Source organism: Equus caballus, chromosome 20 (assembly GCF_041296265.1).
Source record: "Equus caballus isolate H_3958 breed thoroughbred chromosome 20, TB-T2T, whole genome shotgun sequence".
Taxonomy (NCBI): domain Eukaryota; kingdom Metazoa; phylum Chordata; class Mammalia; order Perissodactyla; family Equidae; genus Equus; species Equus caballus.
Window position 1 is genome coordinate 40599768 of NC_091703.1, and position 19757 is coordinate 40619524.

The 19757-nt window shown below is 40.8% G+C and overlaps 1 protein-coding gene across 3 annotated transcripts in view; it reads left to right on the forward strand.

Moving 5' to 3' along the window:
• The window catches only part of CMTR1 (cap methyltransferase 1), a 55802-nt gene that overhangs the window by 5454 nt on the left and 30591 nt on the right, over positions 1–19757 (forward strand). For all 3 annotated transcript variants that reach the window (XM_023624873.2, XM_070244516.1, XM_023624874.2), the window contains exons 3-7: positions 12356–12507; positions 14047–14205; positions 16831–16923; positions 18361–18432; positions 19561–19655. In XM_023624873.2, coding sequence (XP_023480641.1) covers positions 12356–12507; positions 14047–14205; positions 16831–16923; positions 18361–18432; positions 19561–19655 — 571 coding nt within the window. The remainder of the gene's footprint in view (positions 1–12355; positions 12508–14046; positions 14206–16830; positions 16924–18360; positions 18433–19560; positions 19656–19757) is intronic.

Genomic DNA, 19757 nt, shown 5'->3' on the forward strand with positions numbered 1-19757 from the left:
AATAAGTGTATTCCACAGCAATTGTTAGGCAAGATGTGATGTTTATTAAAATCCGTAATTTATTCTTCTGTATCTGTGTGCTGCTCACCTTGGCCATTAGTGATTGGAGCTGCCCCTCTTTGTGTGTTGTCACTGTCATTTTTAATCTTGGCGTGTTTACCCTACTGTTCTATTGCCTTGTGAAAATTTTGCCAGTATCTGGGAAACCTCTGATTCTTTTATAAAGTGAACCTTTCTTCTTTAAAATGACTTAAGAGTAATGATTTCCATCAGGTAGAGAAGAAATCTTAAATAAAAACTCTAAAGAGTGTTTTGGGCTTCCTGGTAGGTTTTAGAAGGGGAGCTCCTGGGAAGGTAAATGGGAATGCCACCTAGCTTTGGCAAGTTCTTAATGAAACCAATGATTTTAATAGACTGACCTTATTACTCCTGTTAATTTATATCCTCATTACAGGATTGCTCAATGTTTGTTAAATTCTTATCAGTCTTGGGAGGCTAAACCTCCTCTTTCGTTCCTGTTGCAGCCATGATAGTTATCTCCTTTTTGTCTAAAAAGAGTGGCCCCAGAGGCCCAGGGGTAAAAATAAGTAGTGGCTGTGGCAGTCTGTGGACATCAGGACTAATCTAGGAACTTTGTCTTAAATCATGTCAGGCTAAGAATTGGTTTCAAATACCACTTGAAATAAAAGAGAGAAGTAAGGCTTATCTACTTATTCAGTGCACTTCTGGATAGCACAAAGAAATGCCTGGTAGGATATATTTTAGCTTTCATCAGCCTCAGTCTCAGAACCTGGACGGGACAGCTGCATGCTAGGTAACACCTAGGGAAGAGGAATGGAGTGCAAGGATCTTTGTGCCAGAGTCTGGGCTGAAATTTTGCGCTAGAGTTACCACCGATTTGCCTAATGAGACTTCCAGCCAAATTTGCTTCTCCCTCTCATTTTGGTCCAAAAATGTTATAAAGACAAAACAAAAGATCTCCCTGTGAGATCTGAGGGTGACAGGAAGCTGCATGCCCAGGAATGATGTTCATACCACTGTCCTTAAGCAAACTTAACAGACTGGCACCTCCCTAAAGCTGGACCAAGGGCACACTCTCCTTTGAGAAGGCTACCAGATGTTCCTAAACTTTTCATGGATAGACCTGTGAATCCCCACTTAGCTGGTGAAAGGGATAATAACTGATTTAACATTGTAGCTTGTAATTAGTTAGGACCCTGGATCCTGGGCTGCCCAGAAGGAAACTTTAGGGCCGTGCTTAGGGAGCTGCCCGCAATCCTGGTACCACCTCTTTCTATAGAAAGCAGTACAGATTGAAGGCATGGAAGCAACCGAGTGAAGAGAATCTGCGCCTTTGGAAGCGTGCAGTTCTTTAGCATGTGGGCACTCTGTTGCAGAGCGCATCTCTCTCCTCTGCATGAGAGATAATAGTTAGAGGCCCAGGCTTAGTCTTGAGCCACTTAGGAGGTCTTTCCCTTCAAAGCTGTCTTCTGAAGATGTCTCTGGAAAGGAACCAAATTCTTGCAAAGGCCTGGAATGGTACTTTATTTCTTTATAGCTTTATTTTTTTAATCCTGATTTTCAAACTAATAGATTCTTTCTTACACAGAAAATGCAGAAAGGTGCAAAACTGACGATAAATATCACCTCACTTTTCGGTTTCCATGGTTACTCACTGTTAATGTTCTGGATCTTTCCTTGTGAGTGGTACTCTCTAGCACTCTGCAGTGTGTGCTGCATTGGTCCATGTAAACGAGTCAGCTCTTTATTGAGGGAATTGGATAGCCACCTTAAGAGAATGGGGCAGATTTGATGCCTCTCCTACAGGGATATTCTCAACTAAAAGCCCTCCTTGCTAATGCTTAGGAGCTAGAATTTTGGTTTTAAGTTTATTCTGATTTTTTCACACATGTTCACCTTCCTTTTTTTTTTTTTTCCTTTTTCTCCCCAAATTCCCCTAGTACGTAGTTGTATATTTTAGTTGTGGGTCCTTCTAGTTGTGGCATGTGGGACGCCGCCTCAGCATGGCCTGATGAGCAGTTCCATGTCCGCACCCAGGATCCGAACTGGTGAAACCCTGGGCTCCCAAAGCCGAGTGTGCGAACTTAGCTACTCGGCTGCGGGGCTGGCCCCTCCTTTTCTTTCTTTTGCAAAATGTTATATCCTTAAAAAATGCATATTTATCTTAGCTATTAAATTTTTAAACTCTCTGAGGATAGGGTTGTTACTTTTGGATAGTACTCCATTGTATATGGCGTGGACCTCTTATAGAACAGGTCCTGAACCCAAGTTGTCCTCTGATCCATTAAACAATATCAGTGTTTTGTTCTCTGACAGATCTGACAGATGTCCTATTTCAGCCTAGGGCGTGGGGGAGGTGCTAACCACTAGTCCCAGGAGGACCCAGTTCTCTTTTTGGCTATAAATATTCCATCTTCATGCTTAAACTTTTTGTTGTTGTTGTTTAATCTTTTTGAAAAAGATTTTTTTAAAGATTTCCTTTTTTTGGAGCAGTTTAAGGTTCACAGCAAAGTGGAGAGGAAAGTACACAGGTATCTCCTAAACCCTCTGCCCCTACACATGCATAGCCTGCCCCATTATCAACATCCCTCATAGTGGTACATTTGTTACAACTGATGAACTCACAGTGGCATTATTATCCTGAGTCCATAGTTTACATTGTGGTTCACTTTTGGTATTGTATACTCTATAGGTTTGGACAAATGTGTAATGACATCTGTGCTTACACTTTTTAAAAAAATTTTATTGAGGTCGTATTGGTTTATAACATTATGTAATTCTGGGTTTACCTTATCATAAATCAGTTACTGTATAGACTGCATCGTGCTTACCACCAATAGTCTAATTTTTATCCATCACCATACATATGTGCCACTTTATCCCTATTGCCCCACCCCCACCCCCTTCTCCTCTGGTAACCACTAATTTGTTCTTTTTATCCATGTGTTATGAGCAAAATCATACAGTGTTTCTCTGTCTCTGACTGGCTTATTTTGCTTGAGATAATACCTCAAGGTCCATTCATGTTGTTGCAAATGGCACGATTTTGTCTTTTTTATGACTGAGTAGTATTCCATTGTATATGTAAACCACATCTTCTTTATCCACTCATCAGTTGATGGGTACTTGGGTTGTTTCCACATCTTGGCTATTGTGAATAATGCTGCAGTGAACATATGGGTGCATAGATCTCTTCGTGTTGTTGATTCCATGTTCTTTGGATAAATACTCAGTAGTGGGATAGCTGCATCATATGGTAGTTCTATTTTTAATTTTTTGAGGAATCCCTGTACTGTTTCCCATAGTGGCTGCACCAGTTTGCATTCCCACCAGCGGTGGGTGAGGGTTCCATTTTCTCCACATCCTCTCCAACACTTATTATTTCTAATCTTGTTAATTATAGCCGGTCTGAGGTGATATCTCATTGTTGTTTTGATTTGCATTTCCCTAATAATTAGTGATATTGAACATCTTTTCATGTGCTCGTTGGCCATCTGTATATCTTTGGAAAAATGTCTGTTCATATCGTCTGCCCATTTTTTGATCGGGTTGTTTGTCTTTTTGTTGTTGAATTGTATGACTTTATATATTTTGGAAATTAACCCCTTGACATATATGATTTACAAATATTTTCTCCCAGTTGGTGGGTTGTCTTTTCGTTTTGTTCGTGGTTTCCTTTGCCTTGCAGAAGCTTTTTAGTCTGATGTAGTCCCACTTGTTTATTTTTTGTTTCCCTCCCTGAGTAGACATGGTATTTGAAAAGATGCTGCTAAGACAGATGTCAAAGAGTGTCCTGCCTATATTTTCTTCTAGGAGTTTTATGGTTTCAGGTCTTACATTCAAGTCTTTAACCCATTTTGAGTTAATTTTTGTGTATGGTGTAAGATAGTGGTCTACTTTCATTCTTTTGCATGTGACTGCCTGGTTTTCCCAGCACCATTTCTTTTTTTCTTTTTCTTTTTGTGAGGAAGATTGGCCCTGAACTAACATCTGTTGCCGTTCTTCCTCTTTTTGCTTGAGGAAGATCATCACTGAACTAACATCCGTGCCAGTCTTCTTCCATTTTATGTGGGATGTTGCCATACTGTGGCTTGACAAGTGGTGCTAGCTCTGCTCTTGGGATCTGAACCTGCAAACCCCAGGCTGCCAAAGCAGAGCACATGAACTTAACCACTATGCCACTAGACCAGCTCCCCCAACACCATTTATTGAAGAGAACTTTCCTTTCTCCATTGTATGTTTTTAGCTCCTTTGTTGACAATTAGCTGTCCATAGATGTGTGGTCTTATTTATGGGCTTTCAGTTCTGTTCCATTAATCTGTATGTCTGTTTTTGTGCCAGTATGATGCTATTTTGATTACTATAGCTTTGTAGTATATATATATTTTTTCTCTTTTTTTTTTCTTTTGAGGAAGATTAGCCCTGAGCTAACATCTGTCACCAATCCTCTTTTTGCTGAGGAAGACTGACCCTGAGCTAACATCCATGCCCATCATCCTCTCCTTTATATGTGGGTCGCCTGCCACAGCATGGCTTGCCAAGTGGCGCCATGTCTGCACCCGGGATCTGAACTGGTGAACCCCGGGCCACCGAAGCGGAATGTGTAAACTTAACCACTGTGCCACCAGACTGGCCCTGTCTTTGTAGTGTATTTTAAAGTCAGGGATTTTGATGCCTCCAGCTTTGTTCTTTTTTTCTCAGGCTTGTGTTAGCCGTTCAGGGTCTTTTGTTGTTCCATATAGATTTTAGGATTCTTTGTTCTATTTCCATAAAGAATGTCACTGGGGTTCTGATTGGGATTGCATTGAATCTGTAGATTGCTTTAGGTAATATGGACATTTTAGCTATGTTTATTCTTCTAATCCCATGAATGTGAAATGTCTTTCCATTTCTTTATGTCTTCTTCGATTTCTTTCAATAATGTCTTATAGTTTTCAGTGTATAGATTGTTCACCTTCTTTGTTATATTTATTCCTAGGTATTTTATTCTTTTTTTTTTAAGATTTAAAAAAATTTTTCCTTTTTCTCCCAAAGCCCCTCAGTACATAGATGTGTATTTTCAGTTGTGAGTCCTTCTAGTTGTGGCATGTGGGATGCTGCCTCAGCGTGGCCTGATGAGCAGTGCCATGTCCGTGCCCAGGATTCGAACTGGCGAAACCCTGGGCTGCCGAAGCAGAGCACACAAACTTAACCACTCGGCCACGGGGTGGGCCCCTATTTTATTCTTTTTGTTGTGATTATAAATGGGATTGTAATCTTGACTTCTCTTTCTGCTAGTTCGTTATTAGTGTAGAGAAATGCAACTGATTTTTGTAAGTTGATTTTGTACCCTGCAACTTTGCTATAGTTGTTGATTATTTCTAATAGATTTCTGGTGGATTCTTCAGGGTTTTCTGTATGTAGAATTATGTCATCTGCAAACAGTAAGAGTTTTACTTCTTCCTTTCCAGTTTGGATACCTTTTATTTCTTTATCTTGCCTAATTGCTGTGGCCAAAACCTCCAGTACTATGTTGAATAGGAGTGGTGTGAGTGGGCACCCTTGTCTTGTTCTGTTCTCAGAGGGATGGCTTTCAGTTTTTCACTGTTGCATACGATGTTGGCTGTGGGTTTGTCATATATGGCCTTTATTATGTTGAGGTACTTTCCTTCTACACCCATTTTATTGAGAGTTTTTATCATAAATTGATGTTGGATCTTGTCAAATGCTTTCTCTGCATTTATTGAGATTATTGTTATTTTTATTCCTCATTTTGTTAATGTGGTGTATCACATTGATTGATTTGCAGATGTTGAACCATCCCTGCATCCCTGGTATAAATCCCACTTGATTGTGGTGTATGATCCTTCTAATGTATTGCTGTATTTGATTTGTCAATATTTTGTTGAGGATTTTTGCATCTATGTTCATCAGTGATATTGCCCTGTAATTTTCCTTCTTTGTGTTGTGCTTGTGTAGTTTTGGTATCAGGGTAGTGTTGGCCTCATAAAATGAGTTAGGAAGCCTCTTGTCTTCAAGTTTTTGGAATAGTTTGAGAAGGATAGGTATTAAAATCTCCTTTGAATGTTTGGTGGAATTCTCCAGAGAAGCCATCTGGTCCTGAACTTTTGGTTTTTGGGAGGTTTTTATTACTGTTTCATTCTCTTTACTTGTGATTGGTCTATTCAGATTCTCTATTTCTTCTTGATTCAGTTTTGGGAGGTTGTGTGAGTCTAAGAATTTATCCATTTCTTCTTGGTTGACCAGTTTGTTGGCATGTAGTTTTTCATATTATTCTCTTATAATCCTTTGTATTTCTGTGGTATCCATTGTAATTTCTCATTTCATTTTTAATTTTATTTATTTGAGCCTTCTCTCTTTTTTTCTGAGTGAGTCTGGCTAAGGATTTGTCTATTTTATTTTTTCAAAGAACCAGCTCTTAGTTTCACTGATCCTTTCTATTGTTTTTTTAGTCTCTATTTCATTTACTTCTGCTCTAATTTTTGTAATTTCCTCCCTTCTGCTCACCTTGGGCTTTGTTCTTCTTTTTCTAGTTCTGTTAGGTGTAGTTTAAGATTACTTATTTGAGATTTTTCTTCTTTGTTGAGGTATGCCTGTACTACTCTAAATTTCCCTCTTAGCACCACTTTTGCTGCGTTCTGTAAGAGTTGGTATGTTGTGTTTTCATTTTCATTTGTCTCTAGGTGTTTTTTAATTTTTCCTTTGATTTCTTCATTGATCCAATGGTTGTTCAATAGCATGTTGTTTAGTCTCCACATATTTGTGACTTTCCTAGCCTTTTTTTTGTAGTTGATTTCTAGTTTCATAGCATTGTTGTCAGAAAGGATGCTTAATATGATTTCAGTCTTCTTAAATTTATTGAGGCTTGCCTTGTTTCCCAACATATGGTCTGTCTTTGAGAATGTTCCATGAGCACTTGAGAAGAATGTGTATTCTGCTGTTTTTGGATAGAGTGGTCTATATATTATCTATTAGCCCATCTGGTGTAGTGTTTCATTTAAGGCCACTATTTCCTTGACTTTTGTCTGGATGATCTATCTGTTGATGTAAGTGGGGTGTTGAAGTCTCCTCCTGTTGTGTTGCTGTCAGTTTCTCCCTTTAGGTTTGTTAGTAGTTGCTTTATATACTTGGGCGCTCCTCTGTTAGGTGCATGTATGTTTATAAGTGTTATGTCCTCTTGGTGGAATATCCCTTTTATCATTATATACTGCTCCTCTTTGTCTCTCATTGTCTTTTTTATCTTGAAATCTGCTTTGTCTGATGTAAGTATGGCAACACCTGCTTTCTTTTACTTGCCATTTGCTTGTAGTGTTGTCTTCCATCCCTTTACTCTGAGCCTGTGTTTGTTTTGAGAGCTGAGGTGTGTTTCCAGGAGGCTGCATATTGTTGAGTCTTGTCTTTTAATCCATCCTGCCACTCTGTGTCTTTTGATTGGTAAGTTCAAACCATTTACATTTAGAGTGATTATTGATATAGGAAGGCTTAATACTGCCAATTTTGTGTTTTGTTTTGTTTTTTTGAGGAAGATTAGCCCTGAGCTAACATCCACCACCAATCCTCTTTTTGCTGAGGAAAATTGGCCCTGAACTAACATCTGTGCCTATCTTTCTCTATTTTTTGTATATGGGACACCTGTCACAGCATGGCTTGAGAAACGGTGCGTAGGTCTATGCCCAGGATCCAAATTGGCAAACCCTGGGCTACCAAAGCGGAGCCTGCAAACTTAACCTCTATGCCACCATGCCAGCCTCAATACTGCCATTTTATCTTTTGTTTTCTGGTGGTTCTATATTTCTATTGTTTCTTTCCCCTTGTATTTCTGACTGCCATTTGAGTTTGGTAGTTTTCTGTGATGTTTTTCTCAGTTTTCTCTTTATTTATGATTTATGGCTCTGCTTTGACTTTTTGTTTAGTAGTTGCCATGAAGTTTGTATAAAAGATTTCATAGATGAGATAGTCCATTTTCTAATAGCCTCTTATCTCTATTAGCCTAAGCAGGTTCCATCCCTCCCTTTTCCCCTTCTGAGTTATTTTTGTCACTAATTGTTCTTTTCTGTGTTGTGAGTTTGTGACTAAATTGAAGTGTTTATAGTTGTTTTTGATGCTTTCCTCTCCTTTATCTTTTATGTTATCATTAAGTGTTAACTAACTTGTTCTGATATAGAGCTCCAATTTTCTGAAGCCGTCTATCTCCTTGCTCAAGGTTTTTTAGTTTTAGATGAAAAGTTTTAGTTTCCTTTTTAGTTTCAGATGAAAAGGCTCCTTTCAGCATTTCTTGTAAGGCAAGACTAGTGACAGTGAATGCCCTTAGCTTTTGTTTATCTGGGAAAGCTTTTATTCCTCCATTGTATCTGAAGGATAGTTTTGCTGGATAGAGTATTCTTGGCTGAAAGTTTTTGTCTTTCAGTGTTTTGAATATGTCATTCCATTCCCTCCCAGCCTGTAAGGTTTCTGCTGAGAAATCTACTGAAAGCCTGTTAGGAGTTCCTTTGCAAGGTATTTTCTTCTGTCTTGCTTCCCTTAATATTTGTTCTTTGTCATTGACTTTTGCCAGTTTTAATAGTATGTGCCTTGGAGGAGGTCTTTTTGCATTGATGTAATTAAGGGTTCTGTTGGTTTCCTGTACTTGTAAGTTCAGTTCCTTTCCCAGGTTTAGGAAGTTCTCAGCTATTATTTTTTTTGAACAAGCTCTCTGCTCCTTTTGCCTTCTCTTCTCCCTCTTGAATACCTATAATCCTTATGTTTCTTTTCCTAATTGGGGTGGATATTTCTTGAAGAATTTCTTCGTTTTTTTTAAATGTTCTCTCTCCTTCTCCACCTGAAGCATTTCTATATTTCTATCCTCTAACTCACTAATTCTGTCCTCCATAACATCAGCTCTATTTTTTATGGGTTCTAGATTATTTTTTATCTCATTAATTTTTTTTTTCCATAACCAGAATTTGTTTGGGTTTTTTTTAGAGTTTCAGTCTCTTTGGTGAAGTATTCTTTCTGCTCATTAATTTTATTCCTTAGCTCATGGAACTGTCTTTCTGAGTTTTCTTGTAACTCATTGAGTTTCTTTATGATAACTATTTTGAATTCTCTTTCATTTAGATTGTAAATTTCTGTTAGTTCAGGATTGGTTTCTGGAGACTTGTCATTTTCCTTCTGCTCTGATGTGTTAATGTAGTTCTTCATGGTGTTTGATGAAGTGATCCTTTACTGGTGCATTTGTGGTAGTATCAGGGGACAGATTCCACCTGCCCCTGCTGTGTCTTGGGGCCAGGAGCTGTGTTTTCTGATCCTGCCCCATCTACTGGAAGTTGTGCTGGTGGGGCTTCTCTGTGTTTGCATGCTGGCCACAGCTGCTTGGCCAGTCATGCACGCACGCACAATTGAGGCCTCTGTGCTCCGCCAGCGGATTGTTCTGCTCTGGGACCACTGTGCTCGGCCAAGGACTGACCGAGCTGGTGCAGTAGGTGGGAAAAGAGGGGCACTTCTTTTCATGCTTGGGCTGGCTCTGTGCTTGCAGGCGGCTCAGCTGAGCTGCTGTGCTTGGTGGGGACTCCTTCACAGGAACTAAGTCGTGCCACTCAGTGGGGAGTATTCCCATGGGCAGGGCTTTCATGGCACAGTGGGTGCTCCCACAGGCTGGCCTACAACTCCAAAAGCATTTGTGCAGGCCCTGGTGCTCTCGCCTCCTCTTACAGTCATGCTGGCCACTGTGTGAGTACCCACGACCTAGATCACTGCTCCCGGGGAGGGGAAGGGGTGCACTCAACCTAGTTCCAAAGCTTCCCAGGGATCCACTCCACCCACCTTCAGATGCATGGCTGCATGGATCTCTCAAATGTCCTATTGTGCTGTGCAGGGAATCCTCTGCTGGTTAATGAGTGTCCACGTAGTTGTAACTTAGAGGGGAGAGACAAAGGGAACAATTCATTCTGCCACGATGCTGATGTCACTCTCTATCCTTATACTTCTGAGGGGTGTGAAAATCTTGCACTACTTGTGTGAGGTATTGTAAGAGGAAATATCTTAAGGAGCTGTACACTCAGTAGGTTCTTAGCAAAGATGACAACTGGGTAACAGTTCTTGAAATTCGCTACAGTGAGCATTGAATTAATTTCTATTGAGTAAAAAGCTTCTGTCCAGATGTTGGAGATAGAAAGTTGACTGTGACACAGTTCCTGCTTTCTAGGAGTGACCCTGTCCAGTGAGGTGGCATGTGACGATAACTGGCTCTCAGGCAGTGTGATGAGTGCTCTGCTGATATTGTGAATACTTGTGCTTCTGGAGCACAGTGGAAAGGAGAATTAGGTCAGGGTGCTGGGAAAGGCTTCGCTCTTCTCAAATGTCAACCCTTAGCGATTTTGTGTTCTTGGAGCGAAATGGATGGATCAGTGCAGAAAGGCTTTAGAATTCTGATGTAATCCTCAAGTTATGAATATCAGAATGGTGATCATCTTGGGCATAATAGGAATTGTTTTACATCGCTGCCCTTTGTGCCTTTCCTCAAGCAGCCAAGCTTTGACTCAGCATCTCTTCTTGGGGACTTCCTTTCTTCCTTAAAGGAATTGGACCACATTGCTAAGTCATTTTTTTAATGTTTATTTTAAGTTTTAGTAGATAATATATTCACATGATTCTTAAATCAAAAAATATGAAAATATAGCCAGCATAAACTCTAGTGATATAAAAATGTAAATCAAATTTCACTTCTTTCACTTTCACTTATTCCAAGTAATCATTTGGTGTTGTCTCCATGCCTCAACCCCACATGTGAGGATCATCACTTCTCTTGGTCTTCTTGTATATCTTTCCTTCCAAACACCCTTTTGGCAATTACAATAAATAAAAATATATATTCTTACTTTCTCTCTTTAGTGCACAAGAGTTAGAATGCCATTCTTATGCATATGGGCTAGCTCTCCTGTTATTCATTTGACAGCGTGTCTTGGTGATCTATCCATTTCAGTATATAGAGCAGCACTTCCCAGGTGTTCTTGGCACCCTTTGTGTTGTCTTAACTTTTTTCACCATGACCCTAGGCCAAAAGAAATACCTGACAGTTCAGTTTATTAAGTATTTAGGTCTAAATAGCAAGCATTCGTATCTTGAAATCTAATACATGTTTGAAAGAATAGTACACATAAATTGAAAACAATTTTTATTTTATTCTTAAGCACAATTAACTTATTAATGAGATGTGTATGCTGTTGAGCACAGTACAGCTTTAAGCCTCAGGATCGGATGGGACACCACCACTCTCATTTCCTGTTCTACATTCCTCCTGGCTTGCAGTTTATACCATTTTCAGTGGGAATATGCAGAAATTGTTGACCAGATTTCTGAGATATAGTCTATTTCCAGATTTGGGTGGCTTTGCCTGAGAAACTACATGAATAAAATTACACTGGATTGAAATAGCTTTCAATTTAAGAGATTCATGTATCTATAAAGGAGAGAGAAAGAGCCAATCACAGTGAATATCTAGACCGTGGATCATCCCCCTTTTGGCCAAGAGACAGGTACTGCATTACTTTTGGCAGCTGCTAAAGTGGTTCTTATTTGAAGTCCTTTGGCAACAAGGTTGTTGACCATGAAGATAATGGCTTAGCTCACTCAGGCAGCAGCTCCCTCCTGGAGTATTTAGATGCAACTCCTCTACTCTCCACCTCAGTTGGTACTGCTGCCTAAGCATCTCCCCTCTTTCCTGTTTTCCTCTCTTTCCTCCTCTTCCTTCTCTTTTCTTTCTTTCCCTACCCCTTCTCTTCTTCCACTTCTTCCCCTTTGAGCCAGCTCTTCTCTGGAGCTGTGTTATAGACCCACCCTCTCACCTATAAGTTTGAAGGACTGAAAACAGAGGAAACTAGGAGATTAATCAATCGGAAATTGTTAGTCCAATGATAGGATTGTTGAAAATGGAACCAGGCGCCAGTGTTTGGAATGATGTTCAAGTAATAAACAGCAGCAGCAAAAATAACAATCATCTTCAATAAATACATTTTATATTTGACAATATACTTTCAAATACGTTATTTCATTTAATCTTCAAGCAACCCCATGAGGTAGGTGTAACCATCCCTGTTTTATAGGGAAAGAAATTGAAAGAATGAGAAAGGAAAACTGATATTGTTGAGCTCCTATTGTGTATCAAGTACCATTGGGAACTTTCAGTGACTTGCCCAAGATTATGCAGTGAGAAGTAGAGAATACATTTGACCCTGGGTCATTTTGTCAACTTTATATGTGCAAGGCATATACTTAACACTACTAGTTGAATAAATGAAACTTAGAGGCTATTTTGTGCCATAAACTCACCTAAGTATTTTCCTTTTTTCTGTTCCAGCATCTGCCACAAGCCTAAGTGGATCTGACAGCGAGACTGAGGGGAAGCAGCGTAGCTCTGACTCTTTCGATGATGCATTCAAAGCAGACTCCCTTGTGGAGGGAACTTCCTCTCGCTATTCTATGTATAATAGTGTCTCCCAGAAGCTTATGGTATGTCAGCACTTGGGTTGTGTTTCTAAGCTCCACTAGCAGAGTGAGAGAAGGGAAACTGTATTGGTATGAAAAGAAGAAAAGCTAGGGTGTGAATTTTTCCTCTGCTTTTTCAGCTACTGAACTTTAGTAGAGAGAGTGTGGCTGCCTTCTTGATAGACATATCTATCACATTGGACTCATTCATAGGAAATGGCTGCTCAGGCTGCTTCTCCTGTCCTGTCCAGAGCTGGATCACTCTTTGGTCTGCTTAGTGATGAATTCTTATTATGAGCACATGTGAACATACTTCCCTACACATGGATGTGTGTCAGTGGGTAAAGAGGCTTCATGCTGTGAATTTTTGTTCTAGTGAGTGATCTCAGAAAAAATGACTAAAATTCTGCCCACCCCCGGATGCCTAAAATAAATGAGAGTAGTACAGTCTTCTGTGTTATTTCCAAAAGAAGGCACAATTCTTCTTCCAAACTTCCATACCCTGTTGATATGCCATAAGAAGGAAAGTAAATAGGAAGACCTACTCACTTTCCTCATCAAACTTTAGTGTATGTACATAGGTTAGGGAAATCCAAGTTTGCCTTCCGTCTGGCTTCAGGAATATTATAGTTGACTTCTCCATTTTCTGTTGGATTTATTTGAGAATGAGAACTGCCACTTCTTAAGTCATAGTCAGGATTCTAGTTTCAGGGCCACAAACTTTGGGGAAGTAGAAGACGGAGAGGTTTGTGACTCACTCAGCCTCTTTGACCTGGGGGAAGGATTTATGTCCATTGTAGGAATTCCATGCAGCTCTTGAGCTGGTAATGCCCTTCCCAAAAGCAATATAGACCCTCTAGGGGGACGTAGATCTCCTCAAGGTTGCAGTTCTTTTATTAGGGAAGGGTCTGTGGGGTTTGGAATTTGGGTCTCTGATTTTTGGAGTGTGCTACTTGGGCCTATGACTCTAGAGTTTAGTGTAAGCTTATAGACGGTTGTGACATTTAAAAAAATATTTCTGTCCAGCATTTTATAGTACCTTCCATAGCTCAGTTTTACATGGAGTGATTTTTCATTTTATCTCTTAGTTGAGCAGGCTTCTACAAGCCCTCATTGTCCTTGCCTAATAAGACTGTTTGACTGGTTGAGGGTAAGGTAGAAGTTGCTGCTTAAAGCGGTTCCATTTTAAATTATGTTCTCCATCATCTCTACTCTAGATCTACTTCTCACTTAATCAGACAAATTAGCTAGAAGGGTGGTTGTGCAAATGTCCCATGAGATTCATTAAGTACTCTTGGTGCTTTTAATTACAGCTATGAGGTCCCTTCTTATTTATCCAGCTTCTGGTTGCCCTAGATTCTCGCCTCCAGGATAGACAGCCGCTGGGGCCACAGTTAAACTGTGGTTATTTATTTCTACTTCTTTTCTCCATTAGGCTAGAAGGAAAACTTTAGACCTTACTGATCTACATTTCTCAGGGGTTAACACAATGTCTGGCACATGATAGGGGCTAAATAAATGTCTGCTTATTTATATAAATTCTTCATTACTTCTCTTTTTCAGGCCAAGATGGGCTTCAAGGAAGGTGAAGGATTGGGTAAATACAGCCAGGGTCGGAAAGACATCGTTGAGGCCTCTAATCAGAAGGGTCGAAGAGGCTTGGGTCTGACTCTGCAAGGCTTTGACCAAGAGCTGAACGTAGATTGGCGAAGTGAGCCAGAGGTAACTGGTGTGGGGAGGAGGAGACAGGAAAGCCACTTGTGTTTTTGGATGCGTGGCTTTAAGTAATCATATTAACAAACTAAAAGTCTCCAGAAGCAGTATGATCAGGGTGGTTAGTGGGGATTGGAACTAGTTTCTTACATGGAAGGTAGTGGAGATGTCCAGAATGGAAAACAGAAGACTGGAGGAGATGTGATAAGATGTAGATTTGTTTCCTGTTGCTTCATATAGGACTATGTAAGACCAATGAGTAGAAGATGCTGGAAGGCAGAGTTTGACTCCACAAAGAAGTTTAATAAATAAATACAGCTTTCCACTAGTGATTAAGATACCTCACAAGGTAGTGAGCTCCCTCAGCTGAAAGGATTCAAGTGGGCTGAATGAGGACCCACCCTCTGACTATGTGAGTGACTGACGGGATAAGGTGCCCTTTAAGGTCCTTAAACCTCCACAGGTTTATGACATCCCAGTTGTAAATAGGTGTTTGTTTATGCCATATTGCTTTTCTGTTCTGGGTTTAGTTTGATTATCTACTTGGGCACCAGTTTGTTTTAACCCCGAATACCCAAAAAGACTCTTGTCCCTTTCCATGGCACAGATAATGTTGAGATTTTATTTTTATTCATTTATTTATGTCATACCTTATTCCACAAAGGATTTGAAGTAGGTATAATAAAAACACCTAAAAATAATGGTGAAATATTACAGTTACAGAGTCAAAACTGGAGAAAATAGAATACAAATGTCTAGCCTTCTACCTAGTTGCTACAGTTGAGCTTTAGATGTGGCTCTGAACTGTGGAAAGTTGATACTTTGTCTCTTTGATGTTCCAGTTCAGGAAAGAACTCCATGAACCTGCACATGATAAAAGTCTAATAAGTCTTCGGAGTAAGATGCTGACAAGCTAGGAGCTAATGGGTTCTGGGGATGGTCCTGCTGTGTTGCCTTGTAGTTGTCAAGAGAGGAGACCAGCAGAATAGCAGATGAGACAGTGCAGAATAGGGCAAGTGTCTGTAATTGGGTGCTAGATGCAGATTTTCACCTTAGAAATACTTGGTGCTTTCCATATCCTCATTTGTGTGAAAACAAGTAGAGTCCCAGTCCTCTCAGTGGGGCAGAATTAAAACTAACATTACCAACATGAAATCTGAAATTTGCCCATGAAATCTCTGTTTTTAATGGGGACAGTCTGTTGAAATTCCTTTTGGAGGCAAAACTATCCTAATTACCTTTTACCATAATTCAATTCTTTTCTTACAAAAGATGCCCTATGTTTCGGTTAAGACTTTGGTTCAACTGTAGTTGGTGGCCACTTCTTTAAGGTATATGAGTTTGGGTGGCCTGAGCTGAATATTCAGTTTCTGGAGTCACTGCAGGGAAAGTGCTCATTGGCTCCTACAGCCCAGGAATGTAGAGTGCAAGGTTTGACCTTTCAGACAAAGTCCACTTTGCAGGTAGCCTAAATGTTCAGATGTCCATGGGGAGATTGAGTCTGCTTTTTCTCTTCAAAGGGGCATCCAAAGTGTATATGAGCTGTTTTTTTCCTAGAGTTTATAATTTGCAACTATTTATGCTTAAAGGTGATGGATTTGACCAGGGGAGATGCGTGATTCCCTGCCAGATTCATTGACAAAAGGCTTCAGTAATTTTTCTTTTAAACTTTCTGTGTTGATGGTGGTTGGCTTGCCCTCAAGACCTTGCATTGTGTTACCATTTTATGCCTTTCAGAGCATGTAATATTACCTTTAATCATATTGCTTCAGTTTGCAATGGTGAATCTCTTCTCCACACTTGCTTGGGAGGCAGTGTGTGAAGCTGCCATGCAGGTTAGCCACCTGTTTAGGTTTTATAATCCACATCTTCTCTAACCCAGTGAACTTAGCCCTAGCTGCACATTGGAATCATCTGGGGACTTCTGAAAAGTCCCCATACTTTTAACATTTTGGTCTGAGGGTCCCCACCTCAGACCAAGAGAATAATATACTCTGAGGTAGAGCCCAGGCATCAGTACTTTTTAGAAGGACTGCAGATGACCTAATGTGTAGCCAGGATGAAAACCACTGTTTTAGCTTGATAAAGTAATTGAAAAATTAAGAAGCAGCAGCATTAGAGATGCCAGTTTCTACTCTGGCTTGGAATGAACAGGCGAAGAATCCTGTTTATTTCGTGAATAACACCTTGAAAGGCATCAGAAGGTGAGACTCACTGCCATTGAGTCTTCCTGATGTAATTACCTTATCATAGACTTATATGCCATGCGTACTTGTCTCTGTACACACTGCTCTGATTGTGGGCCCCTTGCATCAAGGACCATGTCTTTTAAACTCTGCATTCTGAGCACTTAGCCCATAGTAGGTATTCATCAAATAATATTGGAACAAATGAAAGAAACCTTGGTTTGGGAAGTTCCTGAGTGTTCAAACCAGAATTGGAGCTGGCCTTCAGAAGTGAAACTTAAGAATTCTGGCTCTCAGTTCTCATATCTGACCACTGCATTTAGCCTCAGCTTCCTGGACCCTTCTCACTCTGAGTCTCTCTTGATTGTTTTGGGGAAGCCCTGGTGGTTTGGGGCCTAGCCCTCAGGGTCTGTCTTACTTGACTTATTTGCCTCTCTTTTGTTTGTAGCCCAGTGCCTGTGAGCAGGTGTCATGGTTCCCAGAATGTACCACTGAAATTCCTGACACTCAGGAAATGAGCGATTGGATGGTTGTGGGAAAGGTAGGATTTCAGGATAATGTACCCTGAATTCTTGGCACTTAGCTCCTGACTTTCTCCTCTTCAAGTCCGGTATATATGTATGTATACTCACAGTTTAAGAACATTATGAATCTGACCCTTCGGGCAGGAATAAAGCTGCGTCAAGAGAATGTGTCAGGGCCTTACAGATATGCCACTGGGGAGATGTGGCAGACAGGATTTTATTCTGCTAGTCATTTAACTTGCAAGGCAGTACAAAATGCCAAATGTCTGTCTTCCTCATGAATGCTTTTTTAGAGTAGCTTATTTTACATCTGTGTATATTCCAGTCACTCCTTGGTACTGTTCCAGGTAGGTGAAAAGATACTGTCCCTGTCCTCAGAAAGTAATGAGGGAGTTGATACAGAGGAAATTTGCTAATCTCCTTCTGGAAAATTGTAAGAATAGAGTAGATAACTATCAAATCAGTGTGGACTAGAGAGCAGTTCTCAAAGTGTAAGGGCCGCCGGGGATCTCCAAGACCCTTTTGGGGGGGTCTACAAGGTCAAAGTTATTTTCATAATGATATTGAAAACTTGTTTGCCTTTTTCACTCTCATTCTCTCACAAATGACCGGTGGAGTTTTCTAGAGGCTATGACATGCAATATCACAGCCAGTTGAATGGAAACACAGAGAGCAGAATATAGCTATCTTCTGTTAAGCCAGATATTAAAGATTTGCAAAGATGGAAAACAGTGCCACTCTTCTCACTAAATTTTTTTAAATATAGTTATTTTTCATTAAAATGTTACTTACGTTAACATAACATATTCTTTTAACTGAGTTAATATTTTAAAATTCTTAGTTTTAATATCTAATAATAGATAACAGATATCAATATACACTCCACATAAAGAAAAGCTCTTTTGGGTCCTCGGTGATTCTGAGGAGTGTAGAACCTGAGGACACCAAGTTTGAGCATCATTGGTTTAGACCTAGCCTCATTCAGACATAGGGGTGGACTTGACATCCCTGTGAGGCTCCCTTGAGCCCTTGTTTCTGTGATGCTACCAGTTCCTAGTGTTCTGCATTCATACTCATCAAAGAGCAAGAGGCTTCCTGGTTGAAGGACAGGCTTCTGTCATTTGGGGAAGTCCCCACCCTTCTGCCTCCACGCTCTAGGGGTAGACAGCTTGAATGTCTCCTTCCTGTTTGCTTTTCTCAGCCCCAGTATTCATGAGTCTTGTATCCATATGGTGCTCTAGTCAGAGCACCCGGGGGGCTGCTTCATCTCAGAGCCATCTGGAGTATAGCCAGAAGGATTGAGGATTTTCTCTTTCCTTCCCTCAGGGCTTGATGTTCCTTGGCGGGGACTCAAGCTCCTTCTTGCTCTACTCACTTGGAACCCTAGTGTTTCCATTCATGCCCCCAAATGTAGTTGCACGTGGTCATTATCTGTTGTTTTCTTCTCCCTGTAGAGAAAGATGGTTATTGAAGATGAAGCAGAGTTTTGTGGGGAAGAACTGCTCCGCAGTGTGCTGCAGTGTAAGGTGAGGCCTTCTGGCTAGAGCTGGAGGTGAAAACCTTGTGTGCTGGGCTTTTCCAGTTCTTTTCAGTCAGTTACGGGAGAGTGAAGTTTAGCTAAGATTTTTCCTGGAGGTCAGATGTATAGTTTGCTACATTTCTCCAAGGTGTCCTTTTTCCTGGTGACTGTCCCACCTTGTAGTGTTGTGCTATCCCTGTAGTCAGTAGCCAGGAAAGGATCCACTTAACCTCAGTGAGTCGGCTCGTTGTAATCCTGAGAGGGCTTCATGTAGTGAAAGGTTTGGAATCATTCTTTAGCATCAGGTAGACCTGAATTCAAATCCTAGTTTTGTAACTTTTTTGCTATGTGACCTTGGGCTAGTTGCTTTAGCTTTTCTGAGATTGAGTTTCCTCGTCTATAAAATGGAGAAAATACTTCCCAGGGTTGTTGTGAGAATCAAATGAAACAGCGGGTGTGAAGCTCTTAACATGCTGGGTGAATGTTAGCCTCCCCTTGATATCTTTTGGCCTGATTTGGGTCAGGAGGTGCATTGCCTGGGGCAGAATAAGCCAAGGAAACTCTGAGGCGGAAGTGGTTAGAGAAGCAGGACCAGACCAGGCTCACAGAGCTTATTTTTTGGCAGGCAGAGGGTTGGGAATATCCTTTAGGTGACTGGAACTCAGGAGAAGTGAGGCTTTCTTTTTTCAGGGAGAAAATTGGAGAAAGGAGAAGGGATCCCTACTGTGTGCTAGGTGCCATCAGAATACCCTAGCCTTGTTTGCCCTCTGTCTGAGTGAGCCTTAGTATCAGAACTCGGGTCCCTTGGAGAGTTGCTGCTGGAGTGGAGAAACAAATTTGCTATGAAGATTAGCAATGCCAATCTGTGCATAAGCACAGGGGCCATTTATTAACCACTTACTATGTGTCAGGGACATGTTTACATTTTGTTTTTTACCATTTTGCAGGCGAGGTAGTTGAGGGTCAGAGTAATTGAGCATCTTGTCTGGGGTCACACATCTGGTCATTTCAGAACTGGGACACAGCGGAGCCTGGCTCTTCAGAGGGCTGTGAGTCGGGCTCCACAAGCTCTTAAGACCCTTGTCCCATCCTGGAGGGTGATGCTTACCTTGAGGTTCTGATTCTCTCTGGGCAGAGTGTGTTTGATGTCCTGGATGGGGAGGAGATGCGGCGAGCTCGGACCCGGGCCAATCCTTACGAGATGATCCGAGGAGTCTTCTTTCTAAATAGGTTTGCTGACATCACCCTCCCCTCCCCTGACATGTACTGTTCCGCTTTTTCCTTTGAGCCTCAGCTTTCCATATGTCTGGTACTGAGTTGCGCTCTTCTGTC